The sequence below is a fragment of the Mizuhopecten yessoensis genome, unplaced genomic scaffold (assembly GCF_002113885.1).
Source record: "Mizuhopecten yessoensis strain PY_sf001 unplaced genomic scaffold, ASM211388v2 scaffold7713, whole genome shotgun sequence".
Lineage (NCBI taxonomy): Eukaryota > Metazoa > Mollusca > Bivalvia > Pectinida > Pectinidae > Mizuhopecten > Mizuhopecten yessoensis.
This window is the reverse complement of record NW_018407185.1, coordinates 58,176-69,814: the sequence shown is the minus strand read 5'-3', so window position 1 is coordinate 69,814 and position 11,639 is coordinate 58,176. Positions and strand designations below refer to the sequence as shown.

The window sequence follows — 11,639 nt, the reverse complement described above, 5'->3', positions numbered from 1 at the left end:
ATAACAGATAGTCCCATACTGGACACGAGAGCAACTATTTATAACAGATAGTCCCATACTGGACACTAGGGCAACTATTTATAACAGATAGTCCCATACTGGACACTAGGGCAACTATTTATAACAGTCCGATACTGGACACTGAAATTGATTTCTGTGACCTTATTGTCAGGTGTACTGCTTGGAGTGAACAATGAAGTAACAGTCCTGACCACAACCTGCTGTGAGGTCATCCCCATCAGGAAAGAGTGGGTACAAAATGTTGTGTCTCAGGTACACAGTTTAAACATTAACGATCAGGAACTGTCAGCACTCTCCGTTAACGAGAAATACTCATTACGAAAAGTGCTGATTTTTTGTATATATATGTATATATGCTGCTACAGCAGAATGTCATTAAGCAGGTCAAAAATTCTTAACTACGAAATGGAAACTTTTATGTGGAACATTCAGTCTGTTTTAAAAAAATAATAAGGATGAAATAAGCAAATTATGTCCAGCCATGCTACAGTTTCAGGGAAACCTGTCTAATCCGACACTTGACTTTTCCGACATCGTGTCAAATCCAACATTGTACAGCAGCATTCCCTTGAGATTTCCTTCATATTCTTTGTATAAAAACACTGATAAATCTGGTCGCTGCGAGTGCCACTTCCAAATTCCGATACATACTTCAGTCACTGAAGTTTACTTTTGTAATGAAAATTGTCCCTGATAAGCTGACACATCAAACTCACTGTACATGGGTGTAAGTTCAGCGCATCGCATGTGTACACACACGTTCCACTTGACTATGTCAAGGCCAGGGTCGGTCAGTCTAGTGTGAATAAAAAGGGTCTTTAATCACACATGTTACATAGTGATTTAAAATCACATGTACTTTATAGGTATACTGATAAATTGAGTATATTATACTCAAGACGTCATTTTTGAAGTTGTCAGTTGTTGTTTTGCTACGGTTACCTGCGTACCTCATCACTAGCATTGTGAAACTTCTTGTTAACAGGTACATACCATGTAAATATTTAACGTTTCAAACAAATTAAACATCTTAGTGTGCATGCCCATATATATCTAGATATAAAGGGAATGATCGTAGTGAATGTCAACTCAACTACCAAACTGACTTGCCACTCAAAAACCTGACTTTTCCGACACCCTGTCCTATCTGACCAAAGCATTCACTCCCTCATGGGGTCAGATAAGACAGGTTTCACTGTATATCCAAACAAAATTCAGGGGAGATTACTCTATGTAGGGAAATCCACAGTGGAGGTCCCTAGTGTTTTGCTTACAGTTCAGGTAGAGGGAACTGGAATACTTAACTTTTCTTGAATCCAAGGAACTGGGATCCTTAACTTTTCTTGAATCCAAGGAACTGGAATCCTTAACTTTTCTTGAATCCAAGGAACTGGGATCCTTAACTTTTCTTGAATCCAAGGAACTGGAATCCTTAACTTTTCTTGAATCCAAGGAACTGGGATCCTTAACTTTTCTTGAATCCAAGGAACTGGAATCCTTAACTTTTCTTGAATCCAAGGAACTGGGATCCTTAACTTTTCTTGAATCCAAGGAACTGGAATCCTTAACTTTTCTTGAATCCAAGGAACTGGGATCCTTAACTTTTCTTGAATCCAAGGAACTGGGAACCTTAACTTTTCTTGAATCCAATATGCAAACATACGTAACAGCTTTTATATATTTTTACCTTCATGGATAAAAAAATTCACTGTGTTACACCTGCACCAAATTCATTGGTGTTTTTTCTTCAAAACCTGTCCATAATATTCCAGGGGTTATGCTCACCTTTGCTCTCTGCACCCCTGGAATACATATATCATGAAAAAAACAAAAAGTGTTTGTACGCCACCTTGTAGATGACACAAAAAGACTAGTTTGATCGTTTTATGTACATCAGGTGAATAACGTGGCAGTATAACGGTAAAATTGAACAGCTCTGAACTAGAGTGTTGCTCCTCTGTAATCTGCAATTGGTCAGTATTTCTTACCCGAGACCAATAAAATATAGCTATCTTTGTGCCTTCAATTTGAACATGATATATTTAATGGGTACAGGAGGAGGTGATATTGTCAGTGTAACCCTTGGAGTATCGAGGAGTTCTTGCTCGTGTGACAGGTTGATATAGAAGGACAGGTGGACTATCTGTTATATAATTAAAAATATGAAAAGTTGGAAAAATTGATGGAATTGTCTAGAGAAAGTAATTAAATTGATGTCGGATGAAAGAGAAAGAATTAATGGAAGACAGACTAGCTGTTGAGGACAAAGTGCTATTGTGAGAGAATGTAGGAATGGTGGTGTTGATGAGGAAAGGACAGGAAGCAATTACTTAGAGTAGTGAAAAGAGCAGGGAAGATTTGCATCATTAAAGATAATTGATAATGTACATGTACAGACTGGAACCTGGGAACCTTCATGGGCAAGTGGACATTTGACCACCTGATGGCTGTCAATCTCATGAGGATTAGTCCCACCAATATTAAATAGTTCACCAATAGAAATGTTAGTTATAGATAATTTGCGTGTTGTATACTTTCTTAGTTTTTATGTAGAATGATGGATAGAGAGATGATAGATAGAAAGAAGGCACTTAGGTAGTGAGTAAGAAAGAGAACACACTTAGATAGGGGACACTCAAGAGAGATGCAACTGGAGGGTTTAAACTCAAGAGACATGGAAATAGATATAATGAGCTGGAAGTTTAAGACAATCAACAGTGAACTTGAGCTAATTCATCATTCCCCAGGCCGTGCAAGGATGGACGGTCACACTAAGCAACAAAAAAACATCAATTAAAATATTTGATTCATACTTCGTACACAAATAGCTATAATAATATTCATGGAATGTGTTCATAAATTTAAAGCAAAATATTTTTATTTTTTTCATATCACATGAATTATAAAACATTTGGTAAGTAAAAGATGATATACTCAATGTACATGATTCGTTAATACTGCATTTTTTTAATTTAGATCAGTTCTATTTCTAATTTTGTTAAACCAGAGATCCATTATAAACTCTGTTTATAATTATTAACCTCATCTTTATAACAGTCCATCTGACTGGATGATTCTGGTCACATGACAGGGTAATAAAACATCATGTCGCCCTCAGCGCTCAAGTTTCCCTTATCATATTTCCCTTATTGGGAGCCTCTCATTGGCGCGTCAACCTGATCCTGTCTTCATTTGTATTTTGTTTTTTGAATTTTATTCATTTTTTCTGCATAATAAAATATTTATTTTCCACACGTAGGGAAACAAAATTCTTCGTTTCCTTGCTTAACCATGTTTCGTGACGGCAATAGAGTAACATCATTCTCCGACTACATCAAGATGAAAGGTGTTGACGGTTACAAGACATATATATCACAAGAACATAAATAATTCATTTCATTAGTGTTCATTTGTAGAAATTCAGCTAATTTTAGTCCGAAACAGCTGACTAAATTTATTTTGATGGGGACGGAGATTTGTAAAGAGGATAAAAGAAATCTCCAAAATAACATGTTGTCACTTTCGGCCGTCATCATGGTTCTTGTGAATTTCTTATCTGTATCCTTCAGCATCCACAGGAAGCTGGAACAGCCTGGAGCTTGATGCAGGCAAAGTGGATGGTTCATGTTAACAAAGATTCCAGAATACACTCCAAGTATCCTGCCTATCTCCAATTTGAGGTACACTGTATATGACTAAGCACAGGCTTAGATTCAACTATCCTAGTGCATGTCACAGCATTCGTGACATATATTCTATGGTTATTTTCTATGATTTCACTGTGTAAATAGAATAGTCATCAATTTATACATGTATATATATTTAATGTTACTGCAGCACTAAACAATGTAACCGTTTATGCACAAATGTAAAAACTTTGGCGAAATCAAAATTTGCCATCACCAAGATATTCATATTTACCTGATCGAGTGTCTAACTTGATTTCACCCACAACATGTGATTACTATATTTGATTTGCTATATAAGGATGCATGTGCTCGCTGCTGTGATAGTTTGTTCTCAAAATGGAAGGTGAAATAGGCAATAGTTAAAATGTTGCAGAAAGGTTGTACTATACATATATACAGTACAGTTTGTCATGTGTACAAAACATCCTTTTAAATGAAACCTTGAAATAACAATGATTAGAATTGTTTAGTTTGAAAATATATGAAATGTTTATAAACGTAATTTCAGTTCAATCTTATTTAAGGATGTATGGTATACCTTATGCACAAAAACTGTGATCAGTGCAAGAGTAATCTCCCTTGAAACTTTTGAAGGAATCTCTGTACCACTGCAAAAAAAATGTTACCAGGAATTATATTTTTTACTGGCATTTAAAAATAGCTTGAATAGATGAAAGAAATCCACACCTTGCAGAACATGTTATGAAAATATATAATATTAAGATTAAACAAACAAAAGCAGTGGTGTTCTGATGGACTCGGATTTGAACCCCGGACATCAGATCATATGTCACTCTACCTAAATGAGCGACCAGATCAGAGATAATTCTTAGCCCAGTTCCACTATTTTACATTGAAAACAATGTTAAGGGGAGGTTACTCATGTTTGAAAACTAGTCAAATTCTGTAGTTTTTGTCAGCAATGGGACAGGAATAATACTTAATTCACCTCAGTGTCATCAATGCATACATTTGTGCATCACATGTGTTGTAGACTTACTTAACCATTTATTAAAGATATTTAACCATTTATTAACCCTTTCACCCCTATGTAACTTCAGTAAACTCTTCCATGCTTTGATCTGGAGGAGTCCATTATTGTCTACAGCGGTGAATTAAGGTAAAGATATCTTATTTTCAATAGATGAGTGAAACTATTTTGAAAGGAGATACATTTTACAGTAAGGCAACATACATCCTTAAATGCATTGAATAGTAATCTAATATTTTGTGTCTTAATTTGACTGTAATTAAACCCCCCACAAACGAAGTTTGTTGGGGTATATAGGAATCACCCTGCTGTCTATCTATCGGTCTGTCTGTCAATCTGTAAATGAACCTTGTACGCGAATCTCCTAAATCTTGTGTTGGTTTGATTTGTAACTTGACGCAGTGAAAATACATCATATGTTGATGATGTGCATGAAAAAAACAAGGAATTGTTTATTTGACAATTTTTTTCCTTGAGTTATGACCCTTGAAACATTAGATTTTAAAACCCTTGTAAGGGAAACTCTAACAATTGTTGTTTTTTTTTTATTGACAGAGTTAAAGTGAATCTTATGTAGATGTGCATGAGGGACAGGCATTGTATTCAACTCGTATACCCCTTACAAACAAAGTTTGAATGATATCATAATTTAAGATGATATATATCTTAGTGAGTTCGCTCACCATTTCTATAGTTTAAATATTTTCCTAACAGGTTATTTTCCAGTTGATGAAGCAGAGTAGTGTGTTCCGTCAGTGTTCTGACCGATGTGTGTATGACATCTGTTTAAATGGTGTTCCGCAGGAATATTATCCTGGTGAACTAGTGTATACAACGGACGAATTTGGTATGTTAAATATTGGTTTCGTTTTTTTTAAAATTATTTTCCTTATATCTTATCAACAAAAGTTAAGGTTGATTTGACATCCACCATATACTGGCATAAACTATATACTGCAAACTTTAACAAATTTTAGGACATTTGGGATTGGGATATTATACTGTTGTTCAAACCAATTTTCTTGAATGCTGTGTTCATCAACAAGAGGCCCAGGGGCCTTAACAATTCACCTGCTATATTTCTTTTTAAATGAAACAGACATAGTGGCATATAACATATGACACTATGAGGTTGATGTTAATGTTCAAGATTCCCATTTAGGATTTCCAGCATGGGCCTGGGTCAAAGTACCTGTAAGGCAAATGAATAGTAAAGAGTATACAAGATCGTCTTTTGTAAATCTATCAAAGATCCATTCATGGTTGGGCACAAAGAGTCCTTCTGGGTTTGGTTTTATTTTGTTTAATGTCCTATCAACAGCTAAAGTCATTCGAGGACGTGCCTCCATGTGTGTTGTGTATGTGTACTGGAGGCAGGATACGTTAGTGTACCCCTAATGGCCTCCTTGTGATAGCAGGGATCTGATGCTGACTTTATAGTGCTATCTCACTGAAATACCATGACGAAGGCACCCAGCACGGCATTCCGCCTGGTCGCATTTATAATACGAGGATCTTTTGTTTAGCAAATATGATAAGAGCAAGTAATCCTAAGCTACTCTAGACAAACCGAGGTTCAAATCCTTCAGCTTGTACTCTGAAGGAAAAAGATTTTATATATTTACCTACATTTCCCTATTTGGGCCCCATCCATCTAACCCTATGGGGGTAAATCTCACTCTCATGATAGGGTTTTTATACGCCCATCAAATTTTGACAGGAGTATTATGGTATGGGGTTGTCCGTCTGTCCGGCGTTAACTTTTGTTTGTCCGGCAATCTCCTCCTACATTTTTCGGCCGATATCTTTGAAACTTGGTATACATTATAATCATGATATGAAATTGTGTCTCCTTTATAAAGAATTTTGATTTGACAATTTTTCCATAAGTTATTGCCCTTTGTTCATTTCAGTATTTGATCTTTTGTCAGCAGATCTTCTCCTACATTTTTTGACGGATTTCTACGATATTTGCAAAAGTTATTGCCCTTTGTTCATTTCAGTAACAATAACACTAAATGGCATTCGACGGGCGTATGATGTTCCGCCCCGCGGTACTCTTGTTGAAGTTAAGCACTTGGCAAACTATAGTAACCTTGTGCTAAACTTCAAAAATCTTACCCTCGTACAGAGATTTCTCTGTATACTTCACACTGGGGTGATAGATTCTATCATTCTTTTCCAGACCAACATGTATATGTTCTGGTGTTGATGGGAGATGTTGAACTGGAAACAGAACCGGAATCTTCCTGGGAATATACCTTAAGTGCAGGTGAAACATTCTGTAAGTCTTTGCCAGATCATTTTCGTTAACGAGCATTCAAGATTGTCTTTTAAGAACAATATGTCATTTCAAATAATTTAACTGTACTAGAACACCAACAGGTCAGTCTGAACCCCACTGTGTGCCCGACTGTACCCCTATGGTCTATTTTTAGTAGTGTTGTCAACGGTTAGCCGGTTACCGAAATTAAATTACCGAATAATCAGACATTAATTCACCCCATGTGGAGCCCAATGTTTACCTGGCTTAGAACTACAAACTATATAATCCTTGAGACCCAGGTTTTTTTTGGAAATTTTAGTAATAAAAAAAATGTTCAGACTGACTGTTTAGTGAGTAAGTGTAGAAATATCTTGTATTGTATAACATTCTATTCTGAACGAAGTGGTTCATAATTAACTGACTGCGGTTATATCACATGCATGTATTGTCTCTGTTCAGTTGTGGTGACCCTGAAATATTCGAGTAATTATAACCTATCATGCTAATTAAAAGATATCAATTGTAAATACTTTTTGAATAGAACATTAGCTAAACATGCTATGTACCTGTTGTTGTTGTTTATTGTTTGATTACCAAATCTACCGATAAACCGGTTACTCGGTCAGAAGATTTTTCGAGTAACCGGTAACTAAAGTTTGTACGGTTTTGACAACCCTAATTTTTAGTAACGGTGACCTTGACCTAGACCGTAAAAACATTTTAAAACTTTTATTGCAATCTGCATACCAGGGTACCACCATGTGTAATTTCAGAAAGATTAGTCTTTTGGAATCCGAGATAATCTCTGGAAACGACAGTTTGGACGGGTGGATGGGTGGATGGATGGACGGGTGGATGGGTGGATGGATGGACGGACGGACAGACAGACAGATAAACACTGATGACTACTTGTATTGACATTACCTAAGTCAGATTTCAAAACAAAATATTTTGGATTCTGTAACCATGTGTGGGTAGAATGACAGCTAGATACACAGATGGACAATTCCTCAATACTCAAGGGGTTATGCTCACTTTTTCGCTCTCTGCACCCCTGGACTGTGTCATAGCAAAATCGAAACCTCAGTGTGCAACGTACACCTTATGGATGAGACGAGAAGACTAGTTTGATCCTTTGATTTACATCAAAAGAATCTGTTGGTAACGTTATGTAAAATTGACTAGCTTTGAAGACGAGTGTCGCTCCTCTGTTAATTTCAAAGAACATATATCAGCCTTGTGATTTGTCAGGTCCCTAGCTAGCTAAAGTTGTTATATTCATTTAGTCTCCAAGTTTTCCTTCTTCCAGGTCGCTGTGACTGGATGGAAAACAATGGTCAACTTGAAGCCCTTGGTCAGTGTCTGGTGGTGAAGTTGACCTACGATGATGTTCTCCAGGCCGTTACATCCAATCCAGACTCCGTCCTTACTTATCCATCAGAGCCGGAGAGCTATGTACCATAGCTAGAGTAAAGAGCTAAGCTACTACATGTAATATGTTAAAGCATGTGACAAGACCGGAATTGGAGTATTCTAGGCCGGACTATAAATGTGAAGAAACTGTATATTGGAATTATGAAGCTACTCGAGTGCAGACATTGGTGACATACGACAGATGGTCTTTGGTCATAAAAGGGATTAAATTTCTAAACAGTTGGTCCGGAAATATGAAATTTGTATGAATTCGTGGTATAAAAAACAACATTTTGAAATCATTAAATACATTATTTGTTTTATTCATGTCATACTCTAAAGCACCTGTTTCCTGTAACCTTAACTACAGTTTTAGCATTTTGTCAAAGCATACAAATTAAAAAAAAATCCCATCTGTACACTAGTAATTTTCAAGGAATGTAATGCAGGAAGTCATTTCAATTTGACCTAATCTGATTCTCTTGAATATTTTGTTTTGTCTGAGTAAATTTTATATTATCCTTACATAAGCCATGTTTATCTTCATTTTATGATAAAGTTGACATTCAAATGTTCATACCGTTAATATAAACGTTCATACAGTAAATATAGATGTTCATACAGTACGTACAGTTGTTCATAAGTACATATGAATATTCATGGAGTACATACATACATTGTATGTGCATACAATATTTACAGTTCATATACAGTATTTACAGCTGTTAATACAGTACAAATGTGTATATAGTACATATTAATGTTCATACATAGACATTCACACAGCTATACACACAAATGTTCATACAGTATATACGGATGTTCATACTCATGTTCACACAGTATATATGGATGTTCATACTCATGTTCATACAGTATATACGGATGTTCACTCATTTTCATACAGTATATACGGATGTTCATACTCATGTTCACACAGTATATATGGATGTTCATACAGTATATACGGATGTTCATACTCATGTTCATACAGTATATATGGATGTTAAAGGGACATCACGTGAAGAGCCATATTTTTTTTAATGAATATATGTATTGTATGCACTTCCATTTATGTTACCTCGCTATCCCCATATTCATAGTCCGTTCCAAATGTCCAGTTTGACCACTTGAATTGTTCGGGAAAGCCCTGGTAAAAATAGCGCCAATAACGTCACCTGACTAGGCAGTAAACACCAGTGGTTACCTCGCTATCCCCATATTCATAGTCCGTTCCAAATGTCCAGTTTGACCACTTGAATTGTTCGGGAAAGCCCTGCTAAAAATAGCGCCAATAACGTCACCTGACTAGGCAGTAAACACAAGTGGTGTGAGCGAGATGAAACAGTTTCCATAGGGGCCCCCAGAGAGGGGCCGTTAGGCAACTGCAACTGCTTACCGCACTATGAAACCAAGTAATATGATTTCTAAGTCTGTTAATTGCACACTTGCCAATATTCAAAATTTAAATGTATTTAGCTTTAAACATATAGTTGGTGCCAATAAAATTGAACAAGGGATGGGGGCACAATTTTTTTACAATTTATCACAGCCTTCTCCCGTCATACATTTACAATTAAATGTCAACAATGATAATAGGCATAAACATAAAGTAGATATATATAAATATATATTGAATTTAGTACCGGAAGTTGACCAGTACAGATGGTACAGGGCTAAACACCTTCACTCAACCATGAGACAAACCTTTCTGTAAAAAGGAATAATCACGAGACGAAAATCCCTTTTCAAATGTTTACATAAAGTGCATTTATGCAATGACAAACTACACGCGAATAAAAAAGGAAACGTTTGTGAATTTATTTATTACATTATACAACTCAATGTCTTTGGCCTATTTATTTTCTAGACCATGCATATAAATGTATGTATACTCTCTTTCCCACTTTCACTGTCTCCATACGCTAACACTTAGTAAGTCATATTAGCCATCACACACAATAACCTGTATGGCAAAACCACTACGTGTACATGTAGAATATGTGTCAATAAGGAACGTGTTGAAATACTTGATAATTATATTTTTTTCAATATTTTACAGAGATTAAAGAATACTTGTAAATGAACCTTTTTATGTTGAGACAACTTTTCTTTAATCAGTTCCTTTTGTCCGAAACAGAAGCCGTAGTTATCGGTAGCACGTGCCATTTTTACAACGTAATCAAATATTTTTTCCTGTTTTCAATATATATTCCGATTCTATCTGAAGTCGCAAAAAAAAATATCTTTACACAGAAAATGTTGTTACATGATCATACATTGTAAGTCAACATCATATGAAAACATGAACTGTTGAAAAATTACGATTTAAAAAAAAAAGTTATGCGATCCTATTAACTAGAAGTAGGTTCTCCTTCCTCAGTTATTCATCCTGGTCCGTCATTTTGACATTTTTAATCTTGCTGCGATAACATAGCTTTCTGACGAAGCGATTTATTTTATATATATTGCGTCGTTGCACCAGAGGAGGCCGGGTATTCATATTAGCTGGTAGTACTAATTTAAATCTTGCATGTCAAAACAAAACAAAATCGTTTAATTCAGCAATAAAATTAAATCATACAATTTTATTGATCCCGGTAATATTATAAATTATGTAAATCTAATAGCACACGTATCTCATTTGACCCCGATCATGAGTACCCACAGAGGAGAGAACAGAATACGCCGTGGCCATCACAACAGTTATCCCTTGGAGGGCCTCGTGGCAAAATCAAACTAACCAGTCACTTATCCCTTCCTTTAGCATACACCACTGTATAATTATAAAACACAAAGTAATCTCTCTCCAAAACATGCCCATTAACATATTAAACTAAGTTCATCTGTGTTCAAACTCGCACAATGATACTAGCGAGATTAATAGTTTTAGATATTTATTCATAACATAAACAGCGCTAGCATTTCTGTCGATTTCATTTCAGCTTAACCGGCTATCCGGAAGAATACATGCACCATACTAACTGCTAGGGCAGATTTTTTCTGCTTTGAATACTTCCCACTGGCAATAATGATTCCGTAACGTACCCCTTGCGCTATCTTTTGACCATTTGGCAACTTTTCGCTTCGTAGCTGACACGGTACAACACTTTTCTTTCGCTTACTTCACACGGCCAGTCATTTTGTTTACAAAGAAATGGTGTGCTATGCACATGCGCTAGTAGAGGGAAATCCCTGAACAAAACGTTGGTCAGACAGGTAGAAATACCGATGATTATCTTAGATTTAATCATTTTTA

At 35.9% G+C, this 11,639-nt stretch overlaps 1 protein-coding gene across 2 annotated transcripts in view; it reads left to right on the top strand.

Moving 5' to 3' along the window:
- The window catches only part of LOC110454183, an 18,695-nt gene extending 9,310 nt beyond the window's left edge, over nt 1-9,385 (top strand). For both annotated transcript variants that reach the window (XM_021503560.1, XM_021503559.1), the window contains 5 exons: nt 173-273; nt 3,591-3,701; nt 5,416-5,548; nt 6,887-6,985; nt 8,277-9,385. In XM_021503560.1, the coding sequence (XP_021359235.1) occupies nt 173-273; nt 3,591-3,701; nt 5,416-5,548; nt 6,887-6,985; nt 8,277-8,431 (599 nt within the window). In that variant the 3' untranslated portion in view covers nt 8,432-9,385. The remainder of the gene's footprint in view (nt 1-172; nt 274-3,590; nt 3,702-5,415; nt 5,549-6,886; nt 6,986-8,276) is intronic.
- The last annotated feature ends 2,254 nt before the right edge of the window (nt 9,386-11,639 follow it).